This window comes from Lolium rigidum, chromosome 6 (assembly GCF_022539505.1).
Source record: "Lolium rigidum isolate FL_2022 chromosome 6, APGP_CSIRO_Lrig_0.1, whole genome shotgun sequence".
Classification (NCBI taxonomy): Eukaryota; Viridiplantae; Streptophyta; class Magnoliopsida; order Poales; family Poaceae; genus Lolium; species Lolium rigidum.
This window is the reverse complement of record NC_061513.1, coordinates 127,056,904-127,082,608: the sequence shown is the minus strand read 5'-3', so window position 1 is coordinate 127,082,608 and position 25,705 is coordinate 127,056,904. Positions and strand designations below refer to the sequence as shown.

Below are 25,705 nucleotides of genomic sequence, written 5' to 3'. Positions count from 1 at the left end.
TGGGTCACAGAAGGCGGCGACACCGAGGAACCCATATTGATTGGCATGATTGGGTACGCGGAAATCTTCAACGCAGTCACTAGAGGTGTTCTTCTGGCTTGATCATCAGTGCAGATTCATTTCACGCTGAGCAAGTTTGGCAAATGGATGACTTCTGCATACACTTGTTTCTTGATCAATTTCCATCGAGATTGAGAAGGGGAAAGAGATGGATCAAATCTGGTTGCAGCAGGGTTATTGACATTGAGTAGGAAGGACTCGCCTCATGTCCTATTAGCTGGTGACAGTGCATTGCACGACCAACTCCTGATTGGTTTAATATTTAGAGGTTAGTAGTATTGTTCTACTCAATGTTTTATGTGTAGTCTGTTCTTTCTCCATCTTTTCATTAGAGAAAGTTCAGTTCTGCTGTCCAATGATCATTTTCTGCTGGCATATCAAGTTCCACGATTCATCTGAGTTCAACTTATAAGAGATTCGGTATGTAATTCCAAACTGAGCGTAGCAAGTAGTGTAGCAGAATATTATGACAGAAGACACTGTCTGCATAGCCAATCTTACAACAGTGAACAAACAGAAAATAAATTAAATCTGACAAGCGAAATAAAATCTTGTTGTGGAGGTCTGTGGCAACAAGTGATGCTTCCTGATAAATGGAGTAATGGTAATGTTATTTCACAAGTATACCATATTACCATCACACTAGTCCTTCCTTAGCTCAATCCAGTCCCTGCGGGTGCCGGAGCTGTTGATGACTATGATTTCCAAACTATCTCCCTGCAAAGTTTCATAGAACAATGGTATTTGAGTCAGAATTTAGAAAGTAGCAATCATTAGCATCTAAGGGCAAGTAAACATCATACAGTGTATATATCTCGTTCTGTGGCTGATGCGAAAACGTCCTTCACCAGATCAACTGCATCTGATTCAGACAAGGGCGTCACTGCATCCTGCATAATTAGCATGGCGTTAGAGTTGTGAAATGTCAAAACTATTTACATGGAAACTCGCACCAGACTTTTTTTGCTGTAATAAATATTATTGTCCTATGTATTGATGATTGCAGATGATACCACACCTTATCTCAATCTTAAGAAATTTGGCCATGTTGTCACCATCTAATGTCGTAGGAGAAATAATGAATTTGGATTTGAGGCATTTTTTCTGTGTCATTGGGCAACTTCCACAAATTTCTAGTGACCTTAGTTAGCAGTAGCATGGTTTTAATTGTGGCTTGAAATAAGCCTAGTCTGCCAGCCATTATTAGAAGTTGAGTCTTACAAACTCACCCGAGCCGGCAGTATTAGAGGACTAGGAGATTTCAGCTGCTTGTCTAGAACAGGCATCATCAGCGTTGCACCTGTTCCCTGAGCACTATAGCCGGTCCTCTCATACGACCCAACAGCATCGTACGTGAAGACACATCCTTTACCTGTGGAAGGAAAAGAAATTCTCAGACTCATGATCACCACTGAGCGATTCAATTCAATGTAAAACAGAAAATAACCTGAACCATACCTTCGCTGTCCAGTCCACCCAACACATTGAAAGCATAGTATGGGAAGAATCTCTTATAGTACAGAGTGTTTGACAGTAATTGTGCCATTGCAGGGCAGCTCATCTTCTTGTTATGGTTGTGTTCATACAACTACAAAATACACAAACATGGGACATGATAAACTTGTGCTATTATGATTCAGGATTACATAACTGTTACCCATATATGGTCTGCAGTCTCATATGAACAGATACTGGTATCTGTTCAAATAAGGAGGCAATCTAGCAGCTACATTGTCATTGTCGTAATGATCGGAAGTGAACAAAGGACCATGCAAGCACATACAATCTTTAAACATCATGGTGATAGTTCAAGTTAATATAAAAGCGGAACGTTGGACACTTGGATCCTGGTCTCCAGATAATTTGTGATTATTGCGAATGTGCATTGAAGCCAGTAACATTAAGAGTGGGTAGCTGTGAACACATCTTATAGATAGATGGTTTAAGATCTCAGCCAGCTGTCAGACTTACCAATTCCTTTGCAGACAGGGTCTTCTGCAAAGCTTTGATATCGCCTTGAAATCCAGACGAGGCCAACACACAATTGTCCGCCCTAATTTTAAGGTAAGCAGCGAGAACAATGTGAGTACATTCATTCACCAATGTGGCAAAGCTTTCAGATCAGGATTACACTCCATGTTTAGCAGCATACTGAGTTGGTTTCAGCAGAAGTATATTCTGTGTACAGCAACAGTTTCTTCTGAAATTTGGACTAATTTGCCATCAAATTGACAAAGCCCGTTTACATGGCATACGATTTGAAGTAGGTAGAATGAATGGATTATCAATCGTAACTACAACAAATTCTCGAAGCGCTCGCCTACTTTCAGCAAGAGAATATGGATTTGCAGTTGCTCCTAACTGTCAGACGAACTGTCTAACAGAGGTGCCACAGTGTTTACCAGGAAACTGAAACTGACGAGCCCGTCCATACGCAAGGACTGCATCGCCGAACATCCTGGTTTACCCCACGGCCCCAAACCCTACCGTCGACTACTGCACTTCATGTGAAGGGAAGAGATAGCAAAAGGAGGAAGGGAGAGGCGGGATCACGTACAGGTGAGCGATCTTGGAGTGGCGGCGGGAGAGGATGCTGTATCCGACGGAGAGGCGGGTGTCGGCGGCGACGACGCAGTAGTCGGCACCCGCGACGGCCACGCACGTGCCGCCGTTGTTCTCGTACGGATCGAACCTCGCCATGGCCGCTCAGGGAGGAACCGGGGTCACCTCGGGGACTCGGTCTCTCTCCTCTTCGGGTCCTCTCTGCGCTGATCCTCCGTGAATTCTTCTCGCTCTCGATACGGACACGGCACGGTAAGGATCGCGGCGAGGAGGGTAAAGTAGCACTCGCCGGCGGGAGCTCTGCTCTTCTTGCGGTGCAAGAAGAAGGAGAAGGAGGAGGGCCCGGCTCAGCTCACCGGGCCTAGTGGAAGGCGTAGTGGGCTGGGATGGGCCTACTCCGGGGGACTCTAGCCTGGAACGGGCTGACATTATGTTCTTTGCCATGTTTTGATTGGCCTAACCGGATAAATATCTTGAATGGGCTAGCTGGGAGCTTAGCCATTGCAGATCTTCGATTTTTTTCATATATCTGTTTCTTTTCCCCCGGCCCCCCTTGTCTCTTCCGGCATTGAAAGGAGAGGGGTGCCATTGATCAACATCAAATTGCAATTTAGTTTCTAACAAGCCATGTCTTTCTGTCCTGGTGGCCGACCTCTCACCGATGTACGTACACAGTTTCCTGTCGTAGTGCGGTTGTGGCCATCAAGGCTCTCGATTCCGTGATTTGTGGTTGGTGCTTCAACTTGTTTTGGCAGTGGTGGCAGCGATGATGATGCCAACTATGGTATGACCATGTGTTCTCTACTATTGATTTTTTGTGCTCCCGGTCTTCTTCCTCATTGGTACTTCATCAAAGCAACGACTTAACTAATATGTTTCCAAGCGGTATATTTCCTGTCATAGTGGCAGGGGTGGCCTTCGCATAAATCAATTCTTGACTAGAGTTATGCTAGGATATCGAGATGCAGAAGGTGAAGCTCTGAACAACATCGAAGAACCTACATGAGATGATGTAACTCTCGCCACAGATCTTTACTGCTCGTCTTGTGTCGATTGGTTCAATCCGATATATTTTGTTTACTTATTCAATAAAGTTGGATTGTTGCAAAAAAAAAAGGTAAGGGATGGTGAAACATGGGAATCTCGGATAAGAAGTTCAGTCAAATTTGAATAAAATAAGACTGTCGATCTTACCTTAGAAACCACACAAAGTGACACCTAAGACTTCGGTGAAGAAAAAATATTTAACAACGGAATATAAAAAACTTCTAAATTCCTAGGATTTCAAGGAAAATACCAATTTCGTAGGAGAGTGCGATAAAATGTCGTTGAATGAAATAATTTTATTGTCTACTACTCCCTCCGGTTTCTTTTAATTGACTCGGATGGAACAACTCAACTTTGTCTATTACCATGCAGCTTGGGACAGTCTTGGGGGACAAAGTTTAGTCTCACATTGCTAGTTGAGAGAGAGTTGGAGTGGTATATAAGGGATGCTGTTCTAGTCCTTCCAAGTGAGTGAGAATAGAAGGAGCCCTCGCGCACTCCTCCTCCTCCGCCCGCCCCGCCTCGGCACGACACGACACGCACGCACGTCGCGTTTCGTGACTCGAGTTCGAGTTCGAGACACACTCAAGGAAGCCTAAATTTTTGCTTGGTGCACCAACTGAGTTGGGTACGTGTCGACTTGCATGTGCATGTTCGCCGCGTGTCCCTGACTTCCTACGCGTGGGGCGGCTCTCCTCCCAAGATATACAAGGAGACCGATCAGATCTGGAGAACAGTGCTCTTAGATCTCACTCTCGCGAAGTTCCTTTTGCTGTGCTACTCTCTAGTTTTCCCCATCCCGGCGACTGCGTGCATAGCCGTCCGGGAGAGCAGGCCTTCGAAACTCCGTCCGTTGAGATCCTGCACCGGGAGACGGGCGATAAGGTTTTTGGGGAGCGTCTCAGCGCGACTGCTCGCTGCTGTTCGTGTTCATCTTCGCCGGTTCGACTGCTTCATCGACGATTTCGACCACACCATGGGCGACATCAACAACTCCCATGGTGGTGGTGCTGCTGCTGGTGCGACCTTCCCGGTCGCGATGTACGTGCTTTTCCTCTCCTACCTTGCACTGCTACTTGTTCCATGTTCAGATCTGATGCATGTGCTTAGTCTGATGTGTGTGGTTAAGTATGCTTGTGCATCTGTAATCTTGCTTTTGGTAATTAAACTCACACAGATATTGTCTAATAATCCAACAATCCAAAAACCTTATATGCTTAGACAATTTTCACCGTCTGGTTTTGCTGCTGCGCTCAAACCGAGCCCGTTTACGGGTTCTCATTTCAAGAGATGGCAGAATAAAACCCTCTTGTGGCTCACTTCTATGGGCGTGCACCGAGTTGCGGATGGTACTCCCAGAGGTCCGCTTACTCCTGAAGAGGATAAAGCGTTCGGGGTTGCCACCGTAATCTTTGTGGGTGCCGTCCTAAGTGTGCTTGGAGACAAGTTGGTTGATGCTTATCTGCACATCCAAAATGGGAAGGAACTGTGGGATGCACTGGACGCTAAGTTTGGTGCTGCAGATGCCGGAGGTGAACTGTATGCTATGGAGCAGTTCAATGACTACATAATGGTTGAGAACCGATCTGTAGTAGAACAGGGTCATGAGATACAGATCATGGCAAAGGAACTTGAGCTCCTCAAGTGTGTGCTACCGGACAAGTTTGTCGCGGGATGCATTGTCGCTAAGCTTCCCCCTCATGGAGGAACTTTGCCACTTCTCTGAAACATCAGAGGCATGACTGTTGAGAATATCATGGGCTCTCTAGATGTTGAGGAGAAGGCGAGGGCAAAAGACAAACACACTGGAGGAACCGAAGGACGTTCTGCTGCCAATATGGTGCAGAAAAATGCCCACAAGTCCAAGGGAAAGAACAAGGGAGTCTCCCAGACTACCAACTTCAAGAAGAAGGGGAAAACGGAGAAGAAAGATCCTTGCTGGGTGTGTGGCGAGATAGGCCATTGGGCTAATCGCTGTCCACAACGCAAAGGAAAGAAATGTCAGGCTGGACAGAATTCAAACTTTGTCAGCATGGTCATTGGCAACACAGAGGAAGGAACTACAGTGTATGGTAATATATTACCTACTGTTCTTTCGGTGTTTCAGCCCACGGAATGGTGGGTTGATACAGGTGCTAATGTTCATGTGTGTGCTGACATCTCCATGTTTAACTCTTACCAGACCCGAGGTTCCTCAGTAATGATGGGGAATGGGTTACATGCTACTTGTTCGTGGTGTTGGCACGGTAGATCTGAAGTTTACTTCGGGAAAGATCATGCAACTGAAGAACGTGCTGCATGTCCCTTCTATCAAGAAGAATCTCGTTAGTGGCTCCCGTCTTATGAAAGATGGGTTTAAGTTGGTGTTTGAGTCCAATAAAGTTGTACTGTCTAAGTATGGAACTTTTGTTGGAAAGGGCTATGAATGTGAGGGAATGTTTCGCTTCTCTCTAGAAGACTTTTGTGATAATGTTGTGAACCATGTAAGCACTAGTGTTAATGAAACTAATGTTTGGCATTCACGACTTTGTCATGTTAATTTCGGTTGTATGACGCGGCTTGCTGATATGAGTTTAATTCCGAAATTCACCTTTGTCAAAGGCTCTAAGTGCCATGCTTGTGTGCAAGCAAAGCAGCCTCGCAAGCCTCACAAGCTTGCGAAGGAAAGAAACTTGGCACCACTAGAGCTCGTACATTCAGATCTATGTGAGATGAATGGTGAGTTGACAAGAGGTGGAAAGAAATATTTCATGACTTTGATTGATGATTCCACTAGGTACTGTTATGTGTATCTACTGAAAACTAAAGATGAGGCTCTTGATTTCTTTAAAATCTATAAGGTTGAAGTTGAGAATCAACTTGAAAGAAAGATAAAAAGGGTTCGGTCCGATCGTGGTGGAGAGTACTTTTCTAATGAGTTCAATTTATTACGTGCGGAACATGGTATAATCCATGAGAGGACGCCTCCCAATTCCCCACAATCCAATGGGATTGCGGAAAGGAAAAACCGTACTCTAACAGATTTGGTTAACGCCATGTTAGATGTTTCGGGTTTATCCAAGGAATGGTGGGGGGAGGCTATATTGACTTCGTGTCATGTCCTAAACCGTGTTCCAACCAAGAATAAAGAGATTACCCCTTATGAGGAATGGGAAAAGAAAAGACCAACACTCTCCTACCTACGAACTTGGGGTTGTTTGGCTAAAGTGAATTTGCCAATCACCAAGAAGTGAAAGCTTGGACCAAAAACCGTGGACTGTGTCTTTCTTAGCTATGCTGCCCATATCATTGCTTATAGATTTCTTGTGGTGAAATCTGGAGTGGACGACATGAATGTTGGCACCATCTTTGAATCAAGAGATGCTACATTCTTTGAGGATATATTTCCTACGAGAGATATGCATGGAATGTCTAGTTGGGAATCTGATCCAATACATGAAACTCCTATGGAGTCTGATGAGGATTCTGATGATGAGAGTTCAGATTCTGATGAAGATGACAATGAAGCTCCCACAAGGAGTAAGAGACAAAGGACTGCAAAGTCTTTTGGTAATGATTTCATTGTGTATCTTGTGGATGATACTCCCACTACCATTTTAAAAGCTCTTGCATCTCCTGATGCAGACTACTGGAAGGAAGCAGTTCAAACCGAGATGGATTCCATCTTGGCTAATGGAACGTGGGAGTTAACTGAGCGTCCTTATGGGTGCAAACCTGTAGGATGCAAATGGGTATTTAAGAAGAAGCTTCGAGCTGATGGTACTATTGAGAAGTACAAAGCTCGGCTTGTAGCCAAAGGCTATACCCAAAAGGAAGGCGAAGATTTCTTTGATACCTACTCACCTGTGGCGAGATTGACCACCATTCGAGTACTACTGTCATTGGCTGCCTCACACGGTCTTCTCGTTCATCAAATGGACGTTAAGACGGCTTTCCTAAATGGAGAGTTAGACGAGGAAATTTACATGGAATAGCCTGATGGTTTCGTACTACAAGGTCAAGAAAGAAAGGTGTGTAAATTAAAGAAATCTTTGTATGGTCTCAAACAAGCACCCAAACAATGGCATGAGAAGTTTCAAAGAATTTTGACATCTGTGGGCTTTGTTGTCAATGAAGCTGACAAATGTGTGTACTACTGCCATGGTGGGGGTGAGGGAGTTGTCCTATGCTTGTATGTGGATGACATACTAATTCTTGGGACAAGTCTCAAAGTGATTGAGGAGGTCAAAACCTTCTTATCTCAGTGTTTCGAGATGAAAGATCTTGGAGAAGCTGATGTTATATTGAACATCAAGTTACTGAGAGATGAGAATAATGGGATTACACTTATGCAATCTCATTATGTTGAGAAGGTGTTGAACAGATTTGGCTATGCTGATTGCAAATCTTCTCTCACACCTTATGATTCTAGTGTCTTGCTTCGAAAGAATGAAAAGGCAACTAGAGATCAATTAAGATACTCTCAAATCATTGGTTCACTCATGTATTTATCTTGCGCTACGAGGCCTGATATCTCGTTTGCTGTATGCAAACTTAGCCGGTTTGTGGCCAACCCGGGAAATGATCATTGGCATGCTCTTGAGAGAGTGATGCGCTATCTAAAGGGAATCATGAGTTATGGAATTCATTATACCGGGTATCCAAGAGGACTTGAAGGGTATAGTGATTCCAATTGGATTTCAGATGCTAAGATGAAGGCCACAAGTGGATATGTTTTCACTCTTGGTGGTGGCGCTGTTTCCTGGAAGTCTTGCAAGCAGACCATCTTAACGAGGTCAACTATGGAAGCAGAACTCACAGCATTAGATATAGCTACTGTCGAAGCGGAATGGCTTCGTGGGATCTTGATGGACTTGCCTATGGTTGAAAAACCAATACTTGCCATCCTCATGAACTGTGATAAACTGTGATTATCAAAGTGAAAAGTTCTAAGGATAATATGAAAAGTTCCAAACATATCAAGAGGAGACTGAAGTCTGGCAGAAAACTGAAGAACTCCGGAGTGATAGCATTGGATTATGTCCAAAGTGCTAAAAATCTGGCAGATCCTTTCACAAAAGGACTATCAAGAAGCATGATAGACCTTGCATCGAGGGAGATGGGTTTGAGACCCACTTGAGTTACCGAGGAGGTAACCCAACCTATGTGATAGGTAATTCCGTGAACTAGGACCTGGGAAAACAAACCGGAGCAACTGAGTTGAGAGAAAATTTAATACTCCCACTCCGCTGCAGATGCAATTCTCTCATAGCTACTGTAAGGCAGGTTGACAATGTCTTAATGTGTTCTGAGCGGCTCTAGATGAGCGAAGACGCTGTCCTACAGGGCGATCTTTGAAGAACACACCTATATGAGTGACACTACTGGTCATAGTGTGAGAGATTTGGGTGAATCTCTAGTAAGCTCATGAAGGGCCGAGGAGTATGACTTATAAGCTCCACCCGAGGGGAAGGCTAAGGTAGCCTAGTACCGTGCCGACATTGAGTGAAACTTGCTGCACAAAGACTGACAATTCAAGGCATAGTCCATTGTTCAGTTGTAGTCAAGCGTAACTCCTTGTCTTGGTGGAAGTTCAACTTAACAGTCTCCACTGAAGTGCAGGTATATTAAACAGTGAATGGAACTAATGTGTCATCTGATGTGCATATGAGATCTGGTGGGGGATTGTTGAATGTAGATGGGCTGCAGCCCAGTAAGGCAGCCCATATAGTCTACAATTCCTGAAATCTCAAGGCCCATCACATTGGCAGCTTGGGACAGCCTTGGGGGACAAAGTTTAGTCTCACATTGCTAGTTAGGAGAGAGTTGGAGTGGTATATAAGGGCTGCTGTTCTAGTCCTTCCAAGTGAGTGAGAATAGAAGGAGCCCTCGCGCACTCCTCCTCCTCCGCCCGCCCCGCCTCGGCTCGGCACGGCACGTCACATCACGCACGCACTGCGTTTCGTGACTCGAGTTCGAGTTCGAGTTCGAGACACACTCAAGGAAGCCTAAATTTTTGCTTGGTGCACCAACTGAGTTGGGTACGTGTCGACTTGCATGTGCATGTTCGCCGCGTGTCCCTCTCCTCCCAGGATATACAAGGAGACCGGTCAGATCTGGAGAACAGTGCCCTTAGATCTCTCTCTCGCGAAGTTCCTTTTGCTGTGCTACTCTCTAGTTTTCCCCATCCCCGGCGACTGCGTGCACAGCCGTCCGGGAGAGCAGGCCTCCGAAACCCCGTCCGTTGAGATCCTGCACCGGGAGACGGGCGATAAGGTTTTTGGGGAGCGTCTCGGCGCGACTGCTCGCTGCTGTTCGTGTTCATCTTCGCCGGTTCGACTGCTTCATCGACGATTTCGACCACACCATGGGCGACATCAACAACTCCCATGGTGGTGGTGGTGCTGCTGCTGGTGCGACCTTCCCGGTCGCGATGTACGTGCTTTTTCTCTCCTACCTTGCACTGCTACTTGTTCCATGTTCAGATCTGATGCATGTGCTTAGTCTGATGTGTGTGGTTAAGTATGCTTGTGCATCTGTAATCTTGCTTTCGGTAAATAAACTCACACGAAAATTGCCTAATAATCCAACAATAAGTATTGTAGGTTTGTCGCATGTATCTACACACTAAAACGTGTTTAGATATATGAAAGCGTTTGATCCAATACAACCCCCTCTCCCTAAACTTAAAAATATCAAAGACTTAGATTGCTTCATACCCCTTTGTAATTAAGCATATGAAGAGGTACGAAACGATTTCTCCTCTTCATGAGTTTGAGTTGGGGGAAGGAAATATGATAAGCTCGTAGAGTCAGTGACAGATCCTACCTTTGTTAGCTCCTCCTCGGCTAATCAATAGCTTCCCCAACCATGACATCAAGTGCATGCTTTCTTTTAGCCTTTGGAATAAAAGCAAGTGCTTCCGCTTACTACTTTAGTTTCGAAATTTAATTACCTTTGCCTCCGACGTCGCGAGCATCCACGATGGTGTGGTGCTGCATCCGTGGCAGGACGAGGAGTCTAGGAGGAGTCACCGCTCACCACTACGAGCTAGTGCTTCATACATGGCTTAGTTTATCAGCTGCTCCTTTCTCCTCTAACTCCATGATCGTCCGTCCGATGATACATAGCTAAAACTAGCACTCCGAAAGCGATGCTTAGAGGCAGCGGTAGAAAAGCTCCGGTGGTTTTGTGCATGCATGCATGGGCAGGTCCCTCAGGGATGCAAAAACAATGGCTCGGCCCGCCGGACCTGCAGGCATTAGTCGATGGCTCAAGTAGGAAAAGCGCGCATCACTGGTATAAAGCCTTTCAAGGGGAACATGTACAAACAGGCTTAGTTAGCTTACGATGCCTCCACTGAAAAAGAAACAAAAAGGTCAGCTTACAATTTACATGCCTGGCCACCGAGGAGAACAAGCATATCGCCGGAAGGATCTTGCCGTCAACTTACACGCGCTGCCACGTACGCTGCTCCCAGATATATACCAACAGACAACCCTCTTAACAGTTTTATTTCTGGTATGCTCACCCCTCAATTATTTCTCATTAAGATCTCTTCTTCCCGCCTGGCACTTCCTCTTCGGTGATGCGAGTCGGTGCCGATGATGACAGCGGAGATGGTGATCGCGCCCAGGATGGAGACTAACAGCATTTTAGAGGTTTTACGGTGCCAATCTAGAAACTCTACCGGACCGTTATCTACTGGTGCACTTTCTCCGTTGATTCATGCTCTTAGATTCATGGCTTAGATGTAGCATCTACGGATTCGATTCATAGATGCAATCAATGGCGAAAAATATGCCACGAAGCACCAGTTCCGGTAAAAAATATCATTGTTAATGTTGCAAGTTGTTGACTAGAGTAGAAGGCTTGATTGGATCGCAGAAGGAGGGGATGGCGGTGGCAATAACAAGAAAACTATGGATCAATGCTGGCGGTGAGATATACAGAATGGGAGGAAGAGATATAATGGTACTCCATGTAGGCCAATCCAAAAAACTGTTAACCGTGAGATAGACCATACCGTACACAAATTAGTTGCATATATACAAATTCACAATTGGAAACTTCATGAGAGAATTGACAACAATCATCTATCAAGAACTAAATCATGCATGAGGAGAAAAATTAGTGGTACCAACCATATAATAAATACTCCACAACAGGGCGGCGCGGCCTGGGCCTTGGCCGCGCGGCCCTGGCGTGTGGGGCCCTCGTGTGGCTCCCTGACCTGCCCTTCCGCCTACTTAAAGCCTCCGTCGCGAAACCCCCAGTACCGAGAGCCACGATACGGAAAACCTTACTGAGACGCCGTCGCCGCCAATCCCATCTCGGGGGATTCAGGAGATCGCCTCCGGCACCCTGCCGGAGAGGGGAATCATCTCCCGGAGGACTCTTCACCGCCATGGTCGCCTCCGGAGTGATGAGTGAGTAGTTCACCCCTGGACTATGGGTCCATAGCAGTAGCTAGATGGTTGTCTTCTCCTTATGTGCTTCATTGTCGGATCTTGTGAGCTGCCTAACATGATCAAGATCATCTATCTGTAATGCTATATGTTGTGTTTGTCGGGATCCGATGGATAGAGAATATTATGTTATGTTGATTATCAATCTATTACCTATGTGCTATTTATGATCTTGCATGCTCTCCGTTATTAGTAGAGGCTCTGGCCAAGTTTTTGCTCTTAACTCCAAGAGGGAGTATTTATGCTCGATAGTGGGTTCATGCCTCCATTAAATCTGGGACAGTGACGAAAGTTCTAAGGTTGTGGATGTGCTGTTGCCACTAGGGATAAAACATTGATGCTATGTCCGAGGATGTAGTTATTGATTACATTACGCACCATACTTAATGCAATTGTCCGTTGTTTGCAACTTAATACTTGGAAGGGGTTCGGATGATAACCTGAAGGTGGACTTTTTAGGCATAGATGCATGCTGGATAGCGGTCTATGTACTTTTTCGTAATGCCCAATTAAATCTCACTATACTTATCATATCATGTATGTGCATTGTCATGCCCTCTCTATTTGTCAATTGCCCGACTGTAATTTGTTCACCCAACATGCTATTTATCTTATGGGAGAGACACCTCTAGTGAACTGTGGACCCCGGTCCATTCTTTTACATTAAATACAATCTACTGCAATACTTGTTCTACTGTTTTCTGCAAACAATCATCATCCACACTATACATCTAATCCTTTGTTACAGCAAGCCGGTGAGATTGACAACCTCACTGTTTCGTTGGGGCAAAGTACTTTGGTTGTGTTGTGCAGGTTCCACGTTGGCGCCGGAATCCCTGGTGTTGCGCCGCACTACATCCCGCCGCCATCAACCTTCAACGTGCTTCTTGGCTCCTCCTGGTTCGATAAACCTTGGTTTCTTTCTGAGGGAAAACTTGCTGCTGTGCGCATCATACCTTCCTCTTGGGGTTCCCAACGAACGTGTGTGTTACACGTCATCAAGCAATATTTTCTGGCGCCGTTGCCGGGGAGATCAAGACACGATGCAAGTGGAGTCTCCACAATCCAATCTCTTTACTTTGTTTTTGTCTTGCTTTATTTTATTTACTTTGTTTGATGCATTATATCAAAAACACAAAAAAAAAATTTAGTTGCTAGCTTTACTTTATTTACTGTCTTGCTCTCTATATCAAAAACACAAAAAAAAATTTACTTGCATTTTACTTTTGTTACCATGTCTAGTTCTGCACATGTTACTTCTTCACCTGAGGAATTGGTCTTCACTTTTAAACAAGGGGATGAGGAGAGTTTTAAAGATGCTTGGTCTAGAATTTTTGATTCTTATCGTAAAGCTGAACCTCAAATGACTCTAAGTTTGCTCCTTAGTAATTTTTATTTTGGTCTTATGATTCGCTATAGATATGCCTTGGATGCTGTAGTGGGAGGAGATTTCCTTCATTGCAATGGGGATCACGCTTTTAATGCCATAAAGAAGTTGGTTGCATCACATGATTCAGCTAATAACTTTGATTCAGCCCTTATTAGCATTTATAATAGATTAAACACTCTTGAGACAAGTGCATCTCGCTTGAATGAAAATTATAGATATGTTCGTAACCGTCTTGATCAAGTTTTAGTGAACTCTGAACCTTCATTATGGGATCCTACTATTAAAATTGTTATCGGTGACCAAACTCTTCATGCCAATTGTGATATTATGTCTGAATTTTGCTTAATGCCTAAGAGTATTCATGAATCTTTGAAACTTTGGGGATTCGTTGAAGGGGGAGAAGGAATAACTCTTATTGATAACTCTGTTATAATTCCTAAAGGAATAGCTGCGGGTGTGCATACAACCGTTCTTGGGAGAACAATATCCATTGATTATCTTGTTATTGAATGTGCAGGAACGGGACAAATCACACTCGGAAGATCCCTGCTGAAACTATTGGGAGCAGTCATAGATATGGGAGAAGGCACCCTAAAATTCACCTCTACACCCGGGGGTAGACATATATTCCCTAAATCAAAGAGTAAGAAAAAGAATAAAAAAGGTAAGGGTAAAGCCCAAGGTAATGTTGATGCTGCATCTTTTGATAACACTTGATATACACTTTCTGCGCCTAGCTGAAAGGCGTTAAAGAAAAGCGCTTATGGGAGACAACCCATGTTTTTACTACAGTACTTTTATTTTATATTTGAGTCTTGGAAGTTGTTACTACTGTAGCGACCTCTCCTTATCTTAGTTTTGTGCATTGTTGTGCCAAGTAAAGTCTTTGATAGTAAGGTTCATACTAGATTTGGATGACTGCGCAGAAACAGATTTCTTTGCTGTCACGAATCTGGGCCTAATTCTCTGTAGGTAACTCAGAAAATTATGCCAATTTACGTGAGTGATCCTCAGATATGTACGCAACTTTCATTCAATTTGGGCATTTTCATCTGATTAAGTCTGATGCCACTTTAAAATTCGTCTTTACGAACTGTTCTGTTTTGACAGATTCTGCCTTTTATTTCGCATTGCCTCTTTTGCTATGTTGGATGAATTTCTTTGTTCCATTAATGTCCAGTAGCTTTGTGCAATGTCCAGAAGTGTTAATAATGATTATGTCACCTCTGAACATGTAAATTTTTATTGTGCGCTAACCCTCTAATGAGTTGTTTTGAGTTTGGTGTGGAGGAAGTTTTCAAGGATCAAGAGAGGGAAATGATACAATATGATCAAGGAGAGTGAAAGCTCTAAGCTTGGGGATGCCCCGGTGGTTCACCCCTGCATATTTTAAGAAGACTCAAGCGTCTAAGCTTGGGGATGCCCAAGGCATCCCCTTCTTCATCGACAACATTATCAGGTTCCTCCCCTGAAACTATATTTTTATTCCATCACATCTTATGTGCTTTGCTTGGAGCGTCGGTTTGTTTTTGTTTTTTGTTTTTGTTTGAATAAAATGGATCCTAGCATTCATTGTGTGGGAGAGAGACACGCTCCGCTGTTGCATATGGACAAATATTTCCTTAGGCTTTACTCATAGTATTCATGGTGAAGGTTGAATCTTCTTCGTTAAATTGTTATATGGTTGGAATCGGGAAATGCTACATGTAGTAATTCTAAAATGTCTTGAATAATTTGATACTTGGCAATTGTTGTGCTTATGTTTAAGCTCTTGCATCATATACTTTGCACCTATTAATGAAGAAATACATAGAGCTTGCTAAAATTTGGTTTGCATAATTGGTCTCTCTAAAGTCTAGATAATTTCTAGTATTGAGTTTTGAACAACAAGGAAGACGGTGTAGAGTCTTATAATGTTTACAATATGTCTTTTATGTGAGTTTTGCTGCACCGGTTCATCCTTGTGTTTGTTTCAAATAACCTTGCTAGCCTAAACCTTGTATCGAGAGGGAATACTTCTCATGCATCCAAAATCCTTGAGCCAATCACTATGCCATTTGTGTCCACCATACCTACCTACTACATGGTATTTCTCCGCCATTCCAAAGTAAATTGCTTGAGTGCTACCTTTAAAATTTTCATTCTTTACCTTTGCAATATATAGCTCATGGGACAAATAGCTTAAAAACTATTGTGGTATTGAATATGTACTTATGCACTTTATCTCTTATTAAGTTGTTTGTTGTGCGATAACCATGTTTCTGGGGACGCCATCAACTCTTTGTTGAATATCATGTGAGTTGCTATGGATGTCCGTCTTGTCTGAAGTAAGGGAGATTTACCACTCATTTAATGGTTAGAGCATGCATAATGTTAGAGAATAACATTGGGCCTGCTAACTAAAGCCATGATCCATGGTGGAAGTTTCAGTTTTGGACATATATCCTCAATCTCATATGAGAACATTAATTGTTGCTACATGCTTATGCATTAAAGAGGAGTCCATTATCTGTTGTCTATGTTGTCCCGGTATGGATGTCTAAGTTGAGAATAATCAAAAGCGAGAAATCCAAATGCGAGCTTTCTCCTTAGACCTTTGTACAGGCGGCATAGAGGTACCCCTTTGTGATACTTGGTTAAAACATGTGTATTGCGATGATAATCCTGGTAATCCAAGTTAATTAGGACAAGGTGCGGGCACTATTAGTACACTATGCATGAGGCTTGCAACTTGTAAGATATAATTTACATAACACATATGCTTTATTACTACCGTTGACAAAATTGTTTCTTGTCTTCAAAACCAAAGCTCTAGCACAAATATAGCAATCAATGCTTCCCTCTGCGAAGGGCCTTTCTTTTACTTTTATGTTGAGTCAGTTCACCTATTTCTCTCCACCTCAAGAAGCAAACACTTGTGTGAACTGTGCATTGATTCCTACATACTTGCATATTGCACTTGTTATATTACTTTACATTGACAATATCCATGAGATATACATGTTATAAGTTGAAAGCAACCGCTGAAACTTAATCTTCCTTTGTGTTGCTTCAATACCTTTATTTTGATTTATTGCTTTATGAGTTAACTCTTATGCAAGACTTATTGATGCTTGTCTTGAAAGTGCTATTCATGAAAAGTCTTTGCTTTATGATTCATTTGTTTACTCATGTCATTACCATTGTTTTGATCGCTGCATTCATTACATATGCTTACAATAGTATGATCAAGGTTATGATGGCATGTCACTCAAATTATCTTTGTTATCGTTTACCTGCTCGGGACGAGCAGGAACTAAGCTTGGGGATGCTGATACGTCTCCGACGTATCGATAATTTCTTATGTTCCATGCCACATTATTGATGATATCAACATGTTTTATGTATACTATATGTCATATTTATGCATTTTCCGGCACTAACCTATTAACGAGATGCCGAAGAGCCAGTTGATGTTTTCTGCTGTTTTTGGTTTCAGAAATCCTACAAAGGAAATATTCTCGGAATTGGACGAAATCAACGCCCAGGGTCCTATTTTTGCACGAAGCTTCCAGAAGTCCGAAGGAGAGACGAAGTGGGGCCACGAGGCGCCGCCACAACAGGGCGGCGCGGCCTGGGCCTTGGTCGCGCGGCCCTGGCGTGTGGGACCCTCGTGTGGCCCCTTGACCTGCCCTTCCGCCTACTTAAAGCCTCCGTCGCGAAACCCCCAGTACCGAGAGCCACGATACGGAAAACCTTACTGAGACGCCGCCGCCAATCCCATCTCGGGGGATTCAGGAGATCGCCTCCGGCACCCTCGCCGGAGAGGGGAATCATCTCCTGGAGGACTCTTCACCACCATGGTCGCCTCCGGAGTGATGAGTGAGTAGTTCACCCCTGGACTATGGGTCCATAGCAGTAGCTAGATGGTTGTCTTCTCCTTATGTGCTTCATTGTCGGATCTTGTGAGCTGCCTAACATGATCAAGATCATCTATCTGTAATGTTATATGTTGTGTTTGTCGGGATCCGATGGATAGAGAATATTATGTTATGTTCATTATCAATCTATTACCTATGTGTTGTTTATGATCTTGCATGCTCTCTGTTATTAGTAGAGGCTCTGGCCAAATTTTTGCTCTTAACTCCAAGAGGGAGTATTTATGCTCGATAGTGGGTTCATGCCTCCATTAAATCTGGGACAGTGACAAAAAGTTCTAAGGTTGTGGATGTGTTGTTGCCACTAGGGATAAAACATTGATGCTATGTCCGAGGATGTAGTTATTGATTACATTACGAACCATACTTAATGCAATTGTCTGTTGTTTGCAACTTAATACTGGAAGGGGTTCGGATGATAACCTGAAGGTGGACTTTTTAGGCATAGATGCATGTTGGATAGAGGTCTATGTACTTTGTCGTAATGCCCAATTAAATCTCACTATACTTATCATATCATGTATGTGCATTGTCATGCCCTCTCTATTTGTCAATTGCCCGACTGTAATTTGTTCACCCAACATGCTATTTATCTTATGGGAGAGACACCTCTAGTGAACTGTGGACCCCGGTCCATTCTTTTAGATTAAATACAATCTACTGCAATACTTGTTCTACTGTTTTCTGCAAACAATCATCATCCACACTATACATCTAATCCTTTGTTACAGCAAGCCGGTGAGATTGACAACCTCACTGTTTCGTTGGGGCAAAGTACTTTGGTTGTGTTGTGCAGGTTCCACGTTGGCGCCGGAATCCCTGGTGTTGCGCCGCACTACATCCCGCCGCCATCAACCTTCAACGTGCTTCTTGGCTCCTCCTGGTTCGATAAACCTTGGTTTCTTTCTGAGGGAAAACTTGCTGCTGTGCGCATCATACCTTCCTCTTGGGGTTCCCAACGAACGTGTGTGTTACACGCCATCAAGCAATATTTTCTAGAAAATAGTCTTGATGACCCACAAGTATAGGGGGTGTATCGTAGTATCTTCGATAAGTAAGAATATCGATCCCAACGAGGAGCAGAAGGTGTTGACAAGCAGTTTCGATGAAGGATTCACTGTAAATGCTCACAGACAAGTATTCAGGGGGTTTTGATGTAACAGATGAATAAAGTACGAGTAAATAAAGTGCGAGAGAAATAATTGCAGCGAGTGGCCCAATCCTTTTTAGCACAAAGGACAAGCCGGTTTGTTTACTTATAATGACCAAACGTTCTCGAGGACACACGGGATTTTAGTCTAGTGCTTTCGCTACATACGGCTAATTAATCTTCATTGTTTTGATAAGTGTTGTGTGGGTGAACCTATGCTAATGTACCGCCCTTCCTAGGACTAATACATACTTGTGATTATACCCCTTGCAAGCATCCGCAACTACAAGAAAGTAATTAAGATAAATCTAACCACAGCCTTAAACTCTGAGATCCTGCTATCCCTCCTGCATCGATATACCAACAGGGGCTCAGGTTTCTGTCACCCCGGCAACGGCGCCAGAAAATAGTCTTGATGACCCACAAGTATAAGGGGTACATCGCGAAGAGCCACAACCGCCTCTGCGGGGCGGAGAACACCAGAGAGAAAAGAACTCTCCGGCAGGCTGAGATCCGCCGGGGAAATTCCCTCCCGGAGGGGGAAATCGACGCCTAAATCATGCATGAGGAGAAAAATTAGTGGTACCAACCATATAATAAATACTTCCTACATGTCAATATTGACCACGTTTATCAAAAGAATATCAGCGTTTGTGATACAAAATCAGTAGAATTAGATTCATCATGCAATAAATTTTCACATACATATTTTTTTGTACTCTAGATGTTTATAGTTTTTCCACAAATTTGGTCAAACCCCACAAAGTTGGAGTTATGACAAAATAATATGCACTATGTTTTGAAACACAGGGAGTGGTGTTCTATGTCTTTATCATACCACCATGATTGCACTATGCTTTTTTAACTTTTGTTCTTTGATAACAAGGTAACAAAAACCTGTTTAGATTTCGTAGCTAAAGGTTGTGTTACTAGATTTGTCATGAAAAACAATCCTAGAATACATTACAAACTAACTATTTTATCGATCAGGCGGCACCAAGATTGGAACTAGGATAAGTGACTTCTAGTCCATGCCCTTATCGCTTGGCCATGCCCTAAAATATCGAAGCTGAAATTGAGAAAATAGAAAATACATATCCATGTTTTTTAATTAAAATTTCCTCTATTTCATTTTGAAGATAGCTCAACTTTATTTTCGCCAAGAGAAATATTCCTGCTTTTTGTTCCAGTTTTTCGTATTCCCTTAGATAGGTTCTATCTTAGAACATACAATGATGATACAATAAAAAAAAGTTTGTTTCTTTATTAAGACAATATGCATAACTAGTAGCAAGGTTAAACAAATTGTAAGATTTTTGCATTAATGTATAGTAGTAAAATAAAATTAAGCTAAGTAAACAAGATAATAAAAATAGATTCAGATACACCTACCAATAATTATCATCTTGACAACAACTCCATAAAATGCTTGCTTGATGCCCGGTTTTTGAAATTTGTTACTCCCTCCGGTTCATATTAATTGACTCTAATATGAATGTATCTAGACACATTTTAGTTCTAGATACATCCATATTGAAGTCAATTATGGTATAAAGTATAAAAAGTATAGGCCACATGTCATATGCACTTTTAAGTCTCTAAATTCTCTATTTGGGCTAGCTGCAACTTATTAGACAGAAAACTTGAGTAAACTGCGATATGGGTTTGATTTTTGGGTTTTGTTCAACAGTGCCATTAAACCTGCTTGGTGCTTTGTGCAATTTTCTCCATTCTTTCAGACAATATATTAGGCCTCCAAGTGCAAAGATTGATAGAAAGTACACCCTCCGTCCGTGAATAAATTGTTGTTTTAACTTATTATTATTAAAATTGACAAACTTTATCGGAAAATGTAGCAGCATTTAGGAGTAAATTAATATCAATATATCTCTTGAAATGCAATTCTATAATATGCTAATTTGATATCATATATTGCTACTTGCAGGATATTTCCCTAGCTGTTGGTGCTTAATGGTAAAAACTTTGCATTTTGATTGCAGGATTGAGAAAAACCAATGATCTCCGTAGCGCATGAATAGACCAAGCCTGCCTCTGTTTGGACTATGGAGGCAAGCAGACATGGCAATGCGCCTCCCATTCAAGTATTCCACCGATCGATCTCCTGTGCTTGTCCTTTCCAATTCCATCTTCTCTAGCTCTATACTCCTGTCTTTGGGAGTATATAAAACCTCAGCAATAGCAGCACACTGCACACCAAAAAACCCATTCCAGAGCTTCGCACAGTAGGTACTCCATCAAGTGAAGATGATAGCGTTGGGCGATCTGTACAAGGTGGTGGAGGCGATGGCGCCGCTCTACTTCGCGCTGGGCCTCGGGTACGGCTCGGTGCGGTGGTGGCGGTTCTTCACGGCGGAGCAGTGCGGCGCCATCAACACGCTGGTGGTGTGCTTCTCCATGCCCTTCTTCACGTTCGACTTCATCGTCCGAACCGACCCCTTCGCCATGAACTACCGCGTCATCGCCGCCGACGCCGTCGCCAAGCTCCTGGCCGTGCTCGCCGCGGTCGCCTGGGCGCGCTGCGCAAAGGCCAAGGCCCGCTCCTGCTCGTGGTCCATCACAGGGTTCTCCCTCGCGTCGCTCAACAACACGCTCGTCGTGGGTGTGCCGTTGCTGAACGCCATGTATGGGAAGTGGGCGCAGGACCTCATCGTGCAGATCGCGGTCGTGCAGTCCATCGTCTGGTTCCCGCTCCTGCTGCTTGCCTTCGAGCTTCGCAGGGCCTGGGTGGTCGGAGGCGTCCCCTCTTTCAGTTCTGCCAACGGCGACGACGGCGGATCCACCACCAGCGACGACGAAAGAACGCGCCGTGTGGAGCCGATGTCGTTGGAGAAGGATGGCGGCGCCGAGATGGACGTGGAAGCGGCGCCGCCCACCGGTGGCAGCAGGAGGATCAGGCTGTGGCCGATGGCGAGGACCGTAGGGCTGAAGCTGGCGAGGAACCCCAACGTGTACGCCAGTGTCCTGGGTGTCGCGTGGGCGTGCGTCGCCTACAGGTACGTACAAAAAAACCCGCCGCCTCGTACCTCGGTACCTGTCCAACCGCCGTACCATTCGTAGACGTGCTAACGCGTACCGATCAGTTTGAAAAGTCGATGAGTGTTTGGTTGCGCGCAGGTGGCGCATCGGCATGCCGGCCATCGTGACGGGATCGCTGCAGGTCATGTCCAGGACCGGCACCGGGATGTCTATGTTCAGCATGGGACTGTTCATGGGTCAGCAGGAGAGTATCGTCGCGTGCGGCGCCGGCCTGGCGGCGCTGGGGATGGCCCTGCGGTTCGTCGCCGGCCCGCTCGCGGCGCTCGCCGGAGCCGCCGCGCTCGGCCTACGCGGCGACGTGCTACACTTCGCCATCATACAGGTAGAGGTCGATATGCGCCGTCTCGTCAGCACAAGTGTTCCTGCATCCTGCTATGGCTCATCTAGGACTGCAGCTGCATGCTTTTTCTTACGCGGAGTGCGCGTAAGTGCGAATGTTTTTCGAATTTACAGGCTAATCCGCTAACTTCCAACGAGTGACCTAACAAACAGCGTAAAAAAGAGAGTAAACGAACTGGGTAGTATCTGAGCTTCGTCATGTATGTTTCTTCTTCTTTTTCGGGTATAAAGAGGACTTCGTTTATATTGCGCACTATCAACACACTACAATCTTGGTTGGATCGATTTAGCACCTGGCTTAGACCTAAACCTAACTACTCTCCCCGTCCAACAGTATAATGCATCCTCCTGCAATGTCAACTAAAAGTATTCCTCTGCTGACATAGTTATGGGACGAAGAGGTAGTCAATAAGTTAATTATTAGCTCGTATTTTCCCCAGTTTTCCTACAACAAAAGTTTGTCCGTCTTTGGGGGGCAATTACTATGGGTGTGTCTATGTCTGAGTTGACTTAGACTGTCTCAGTCAACTCAGAAAAGTGCAACTGCAGTTAAAAGAAAAGTGCAACTCAGTCCAGTTGCACATTTCTGGCAGAAAAGTGCAATTGCACTTTTTTAACAGAAAAATGCAACTCAAGTACTTTTTTGTAAGTGACTTAGACTTAAGAAAATCTACATAGTAAAACCGAATTACTATTTGCGCCGTATTGCTTCGTTATGGAACCGATGCCACCTAATGCCAAGCAGTGGACTGATCCAACAAGGAATTTTGTTTTACTTTTTCTGATTTTTTCATTTTTGTTTTCATTTTCTGCTTCTTTAGTTATCTTTTTATTTTTATTTTTTTCTTCTATAGTTATCATTTTTATTGTCTGTCCTTTTTCTTCGTAAAGACATATTTTCTTACCTTTTTTCTCTCCCCTTTTTATTTTCCAGAAAATACATGAAATTCTATTGAAATGTATCAATATTTCCGTTTTCACCATAAAATACATAAATTTGTACTTTCTTCTTTCATTTCAATTTTTACTCCAGCGATGTATATGTCCAATCATAAATGTAACATATAAGTTTAGCTATTATTAATATAATTTTTTGTAAATTGTACAAATAAATTTTGAGATTTATATAAAAAAATGTCCATGTTAGTGTTCCGCACCAAATGTCCCTGTATATTACCCCTTCTAGGGGCACCGCAACTAATACATAATGCGTCAAATAGGAGCTCCTCATGTTCGGTAATGCTTAAGTTCTTGCTTGCACCATGTTCTTATTATCTTGGCCCTATTTATTAGTTTATTTCTCTAATTTAATAAATCATACATGTTGGAGTACAAGGCATTGTAATAGTCGTTTCTAAACATCTAGCATGCATGCACTACGGACACATGTCAAGAGAGGGTACATTGAGAATGAGGACGTAATCTAATTTTGCCACCATTTCTTTGAAGGAACTGCCACGCTTTTTTTTGCTATAAATTCATGATAAGTTACTCGTGCCAATACTGTTCTAGAAAAGACAGAGAGAAAAACCAATCAAATTTGCCAGACGACAATTCACAGGAGAAGACTATGTTCTAATAGTATGTTCTCTACATGCAGGCAGCCCTACCGCAAGCAATCGCCTCCTTCGTCTGGGCAAAGGAGTATGGGCTCCACGCCGATGTAGTCAGCACAGCGTAAGCATCTCATCTCACCTCTCTCGTGTCACCATATAATTATCATGTGTTCCATCCAGGAGTTATATGTGTTCAACAGTTGACGGAATGACTAACTCGTGAAATGATGGACTTTCATGTATGCAGAGTTATATTTGGAACGCTGATTTCGTTGCCGGTGCTCGTGGCATATTATGCAGTTCTTGAGATGATGTGACGAAGCACTGCTAATCTCAAGCTCAGCTGAGATGCAGTAGTAAATTTATAATGTCTTTCTACTTTTAGCCCTTCACTAGGACTATACTTTAATGAAAAAAGTTACTCCCTCTGATCCATAAATAAGTGTTGGGTAGGGAGTATAATACTAGCGCCTATATCTCGCAAAAATTCCACAGTTTTCAAGAGAATTGTTACCACTCGTCCACTCGTGAATTCATATATAGAGCTCTGTTAAGCATCAGTGGCTAAATGGATTGCCGCAACAATTAACAGTACTTGCAAAGAAATAAATTGATGAAATGTATTTTATTAATCTAATAATATGGAAATTACAATCTTAATGGAATGGAGAAACAATTTGTTAGAATTGACTGTCATTAACTTTTATGTCCTGGATAGGTACACCAAACACGTCAGAAATATTTTAAGAGTTATTCTCGAAAACAAAATTTGGTAAGAGTGTCACCTTAAATTGATGGTGGCGAGACATCTGCATACTTTGGAAGCATAGACGAAACCACAAAGTTGCATTGCACACGTCAAACAGTGTGGCGTTTGTGAGCTCAGGCTCAGGATAGCCGTTTTATGAAAATTTTGAAAACATTTCTTAGAAGTCTAAAGAATATCTAAAAACAAATTTGAGGCACATAAGGGCGTATACTACAGGGGTGTAAAATTGCAACACGAAATAATGTATACTCTGGTCTACAATAATATGGATCTAAGAAGCACGAAAATTGTTAGAGTTTGGTATATTTTTTAGCCCATAGTATGTGACTTTTTTTTCTCAAATTCAAGAAGTATTACGCATAAAAAAATTACATTGGGCTGAGTGGCACAATACAGTAAATCTTACACATATGGCCTAGAGAAAGCTTTCGAGTGACCGATAGTATGTGTGTTACTGTTGCATATGTTAGTTGTGTTAGAACATCTTTATTATATCCCACAAATATTGCTCGTTAAAACGCGTATAAGGGGTTTACGGTTGCGTGTTGGCTCCTTCTAAACAAATCCCGTCAAAAGGAGCCCCGCATCAAACCGTTAGTCGATGTTCTTTCAGCATTTTGAGCATTTCAGTAGAACTGTATGATTAACATATATGTAAATATGACATCAATATATATGAATTACGAATGTTTTAAACATCACATAATATACAATAGTAATCTAATTACATCAACAGTTCAATCCGAATAATTAAACAAAGAATGAATTGTCTAGGAAGCAAATCATAGTTCAAGTGCAGAGTCCCACCTTTCAGGGCGAAAACCCAAGGTCTGGCCTTAACTGGTTGTGTCTGACAATGACCTTGGTGGAGGCATTGTTTTGAGAGTGGGGACTATATTCAGGGTGAAAATCCAAGATCTTTGATCGTGCGATGACGGTGTTTGAGCACTGTTCCCTTCTTGGAGGCGTCGTTTTTTGAAGAGTCTGTAATTCAGGTGTTGTCATGGCGGTGGATGTATTGCTGTTGTTAGGCCCGAGATACTGTAGCGGGACTTTTGTTTCTTAGTTTTATTTTCCTTTTTTTGGTTGTGTGCATCCGTAGTGCCATTAGGGTGGTGCGTTGTTGCAGAGGCTGGGTGTAATTGGTATCTCTTGATATTAATATATTCCCTTTATAGAAAAAAATGAATGAACAGAAAATCAAATGAATTACAAATGAAAACTATTGCCCATACAGATAGGAATGGTGCTCAATAAGATAATCTTGAAGCTAGGTATGTTTGGCAGTGTTTTCAATCTGCATGTAGGTATAAAAAATACTTAGATCAGGTCGGGTTTTTTTTACTAGTTTGATACGGCTACCAACATTGTCATAGAAACACTCTAAGTCCAAGTTCCTATCGTCCTAGAT

At 43.1% G+C, this 25,705-nt stretch overlaps 2 protein-coding genes across 3 annotated transcripts; one reads left to right on the top strand and one right to left on the bottom strand.

Moving 5' to 3' along the window:
• Positions 1-509: 509 nt before the first annotated feature.
• On the bottom strand, positions 510-2,926 carry LOC124667682 (proteasome subunit beta type-1-like). The gene is made up of 6 exons (XM_047204941.1): positions 2,618-2,926; positions 2,032-2,113; positions 1,519-1,648; positions 1,290-1,432; positions 864-950; positions 510-777 (listed from the first exon to the last, which is right to left on the bottom strand). Exons 1-6 carry the CDS (start codon positions 2,758-2,760, stop codon positions 703-705), a joined length of 660 nt encoding a protein of 219 aa, XP_047060897.1. The 5' UTR covers positions 2,761-2,926; the 3' UTR covers positions 510-702.
• Positions 2,927-20,838: 17,912 nt separating this feature from the next.
• On the top strand, positions 20,839-23,842 carry LOC124659086 (probable auxin efflux carrier component 5c). Of its 2 annotated transcripts, XM_047197037.1 has the most exons (5): positions 20,839-21,407; positions 21,489-21,587; positions 21,709-21,952; positions 23,570-23,646; positions 23,773-23,842. In XM_047197037.1, exons 1-5 carry the CDS (start codon positions 20,839-20,841, stop codon positions 23,840-23,842), a joined length of 1,059 nt encoding a protein of 352 aa, XP_047052993.1. The 2 variants fall into 2 exon arrangements, with proteins under 2 accessions (XP_047052993.1, XP_047052992.1); XM_047197036.1 differs by having other exon boundaries at positions 20,839-21,587.
• Positions 23,843-25,705: the final 1,863 nt, after the last annotated feature.